Below are 3,268 nucleotides of genomic sequence, written 5' to 3'. Positions count from 1 at the left end.
AGTTACAGTCTGAACTGGGCCTGGTCTCGCCTCGGTCAGAACCAAGGCTGAGCTCACAGTAGAGCTGTTACAGATAACCTGGAGGGCATCTGTAGGGCTGGGCTATGTAGGAGCCTTCCTGGACCTCCTCTGTACCTCGCCTGAATTCCCACTACATTTTAAATGTACCTCTGGTGCTGCCACTCTGCAACCCTGTTGCCCACCAAGTGCTTCTGACAGGTTCAGGCTGCTGGGTCGGGGAACAGAGCACCTCTGTCTGGGAGACTCATACAAGATACAACGAACCCTGGGGTTTGGGTAGGACTGGCTGACGTTGCTCCGCTTAACAGAAAAAGTATGCTAAGCCCAGGACAGAAATACCCAGCACATACGGGAAGCTTCACAGAGAGCTGCGTCACTTTATTGTGTTTGCTGGACTGTGGTGGGGCTGTGGTTTGGACAGCCGGTGAGCCCCAGGCATCCAGGTGCAGTGGCGCAGGAAGCCCGACGAAGCAGAGCGTGCCCAAAGGGACCGCTCGGACGCTCTCTCTTTGGCTACAGGTAACAGCAGTACGCTGCACCAGTAACGGTGCACCCTGATGCAAAGGGGCATTCAAGTAAATACGTGCTGGCAGCCCAGGAAGGGCAGACAGACAGAGGGACACACAAATGTATGGGTTTATTTCTCCAGGCAACACCAGCTCTGTTAAGGGGATGGTTTTCTGAGAGGACTGAGGAGCACGGACAGGCTTGGCTCGGGGAAGCTGAGGTGGCTTTGTTCAGGATGGTGGCTTGCAGCCCTTAGAGATCTCAAGAGGCACTAGTGGGAGCGTGTATGAAGTGCTCTCTTGACAGTGAGCATATGGAGCGGAGGCAGATGCGTAGTTTTTGCAGACAGAGAAGAACTGAGATCAAGTGGGACTAACAGCAGCCTTCTGCATGCAGAATATCTCCTGCCTGCAGAGTCACAGTGGATGACCAGGTGCTTGGTGCCTGTGGCATGCAGAGGCCAGGAAGGGGTAAATGAGTTTGTTTTCATTTGCCCCTGGACCCCCTCCCCAATTTGCTTCTACCCCATTTCCCAAAGTTCTTGTCATTTGTCTCCCAACAATTACTCTCAGTTGCTGTCTGAGGGAGCCAGATCCAGGCTGGACCCCAGGGAGGTTTCAGCTCCCAGCATTTTCCTGGATAAATGGATGCTGGGAACAGTGTTATGAGAAAACGATACAATCCCTATTGCTTTGTGTTATCACTAAAAATAAACTAATAGCACTGGGCAGCCAAGCTAGAGCTCCTGTGTGGCAAGCAATGGCATCTATTGTTTACCAACGGGAGAAGCCAAGGTTCCCACCGTGGGTCACAGAAGCAGTGGGTGACAGGTATGACAGGGCTTCTGGTTCCCTGGTATGTTCGCAGACACAACGTCTGTGCTTTTCTTTCTTCCTTTTCTCCCCCCACTCTTTAACTTCCAGAAAAGATGCCCGAAGTACCCTTTAAAGTTAAGGGGTGCCAAAGTCTAGGAAGCAGGCACGAGGGGTGTCTAGCTCGGGCTGGGTACTAGGGGTTAGTGGCTATGGGGAGAAGTAAGGTCTGCAGGATTTACAGGTGATCTTATGTCTGATGGAGTACATCAGTAGGAGCAGCAACGCCGAGTCTCGTGTGGTGCACTCTCAAATCTATTCACATTCTTTGCATAGTCCTCTTGAGAAGAGATGGTTGGTGGCCCCTGGCATCTTGCACACGCATTCATATGCAGAAAGGTTGTATGCTCTGCAGCCCAGAAGCAGCACCATGCAGGAACCATCTGGAGGCCGTGTGATGCCCTGAGGGAAGTCACTCCAGCATGGTGGTCCCAGTTCAGCGCAGCTATGGCTCCACGGTCACGCTGCTGTTGGTAACACGGACACCGTACCATCCCTTCCAGAACAGTGTGTCCTGGCCACCGTGTTCGAAGCGGACAAAGCGGACCCCAGGCCCATAGTTGGAAAAGGTGTGGGAGATCTTGGGGGTGAGAGACAAAATGGTTGTTGGTAAGCGTCAAACCACCATAAACCCTCTATAGTGCACAGAGCCTTCAACGCCACCTGACCGAGTCACACCTACCAGGTTAGGTGACAATGAGGACATCTACAGTGAGAGTCACTAGGAGGAGCTCTGAGCCCACTGTTGTTGGGAGGCCAAAGAACCTCTCCCAGCTGAGCATCTCCCTCATGTTACACGCGCAGTGCTGACTCAGCGCATTTCCAAGTTTTATGTAAGGTGGCAGCCTCCCAGTATAATCCCTCTGTTCAATCACAGGGTCATGGCTCCACAGAACATGTGACAGAGCCTTCTCCTCCTCCAGGAGAACTCTCCTGCTTCTCACTGCTCAAAAACATGCCCTGTTCACACAGGCTGGGTGTCACCTGCTGAGCCCACAGCTGTAGCTCACCTCAGTCCAGCTGGCGTCATTGTCCTGAGGGATGGCGATAGTCTCACTTTTGTACTCAGCCAGAACATCCTCATTCTCCGAGAGCAGCTTCACACAGAGCTCGTAGAGGCAGCCGGCATCACTGCGTCCTGCGTACCTGCAAGGAGAGAGAAGGGGCTGTCACCGTACCTGTGTGAACTCTGCCAGCACACCCTGCTGAGTGCAGGCTCCACCAATCTCCTCGAGTTATAGGGGCCTCGGTTTGAGGCGGCAAGCTGTAACAGCTCTTACCCCGACCCACCACCTCCCCTCATTCACAGCAGGAACCTGGTCTTGAGGCCACAGCACCAACAGTTTGAAGCTTGCGGGAGCTGCCTGCGGTGCTCTAAGCCAAGAGCCCACCTTGTCCCACAGGGAGGGGGGCCTAGCAGCTGAGGTTTTAATGCCCAGTGCCCTCCTTGCCCTTCCTTCTCTTTCCTGGCTCTCTGCCCACCTTCTGGGGCACACTTGCCACTTACCAGTCTTTTACCACAACTTTAGGCTGGGTTGTATCCATCAGCTCTTCCCAGTACCCCTCAGCCCTAAGGTCAACGACCTGAGCCTTTCGACACCACCTGAAAGACACGATGTTAACAGGTGTTGCAGGCTCTGCTGGGACTGGGGGACCCAGAAATGTCCCCTTCCCTGGGTAAGAGAAGAAAGCAGCCTTACTCATAAGATGTAACAAAGTATTTATGGACTTCTTCGCTAGGGAATTCTTTTCCAAAGTCCCCAGGGAGCTCTTCAATTTTCCAGCCATCACCTCCATTCTCTACCTCTCCCCAGTGCTGCAAGTCTTCTGCAAATGGCAGAAAAGAGACTTGGGTGAGTTTGGGTTTT

At 53.2% G+C, this 3,268-nt stretch overlaps 1 protein-coding gene across 1 annotated transcript in view; it reads right to left on the bottom strand.

Moving 5' to 3' along the window:
* Positions 1-1,831: 1,831 nt before the first annotated feature.
* The window catches only part of FBXO2 (F-box protein 2), a 2,840-nt gene continuing 1,403 nt past the window's right edge, over positions 1,832-3,268 (bottom strand). Inside the window, exons 2-5 of the mRNA XM_010139168.1 lie at positions 3,101-3,227; positions 2,908-3,003; positions 2,411-2,546; positions 1,832-1,980 (exon numbers count right to left, since the gene is read on the bottom strand). Of these exons, the coding sequence (XP_010137470.1) occupies positions 1,846-1,980; positions 2,411-2,546; positions 2,908-3,003; positions 3,101-3,227 (494 nt within the window). The 3' untranslated portion in view covers positions 1,832-1,845. The remainder of the gene's footprint in view (positions 1,981-2,410; positions 2,547-2,907; positions 3,004-3,100; positions 3,228-3,268) is intronic.

Source organism: Buceros rhinoceros, unplaced genomic scaffold, assembly GCF_000710305.1.
Source record: "Buceros rhinoceros silvestris isolate BGI_N320 unplaced genomic scaffold, ASM71030v1 scaffold44296, whole genome shotgun sequence".
NCBI classification, from domain to species: domain Eukaryota; kingdom Metazoa; phylum Chordata; class Aves; order Bucerotiformes; family Bucerotidae; genus Buceros; species Buceros rhinoceros.
The sequence above is the reverse complement of the archived record's forward strand: the minus strand, read 5'-3'. Positions and strand labels throughout refer to the sequence as shown.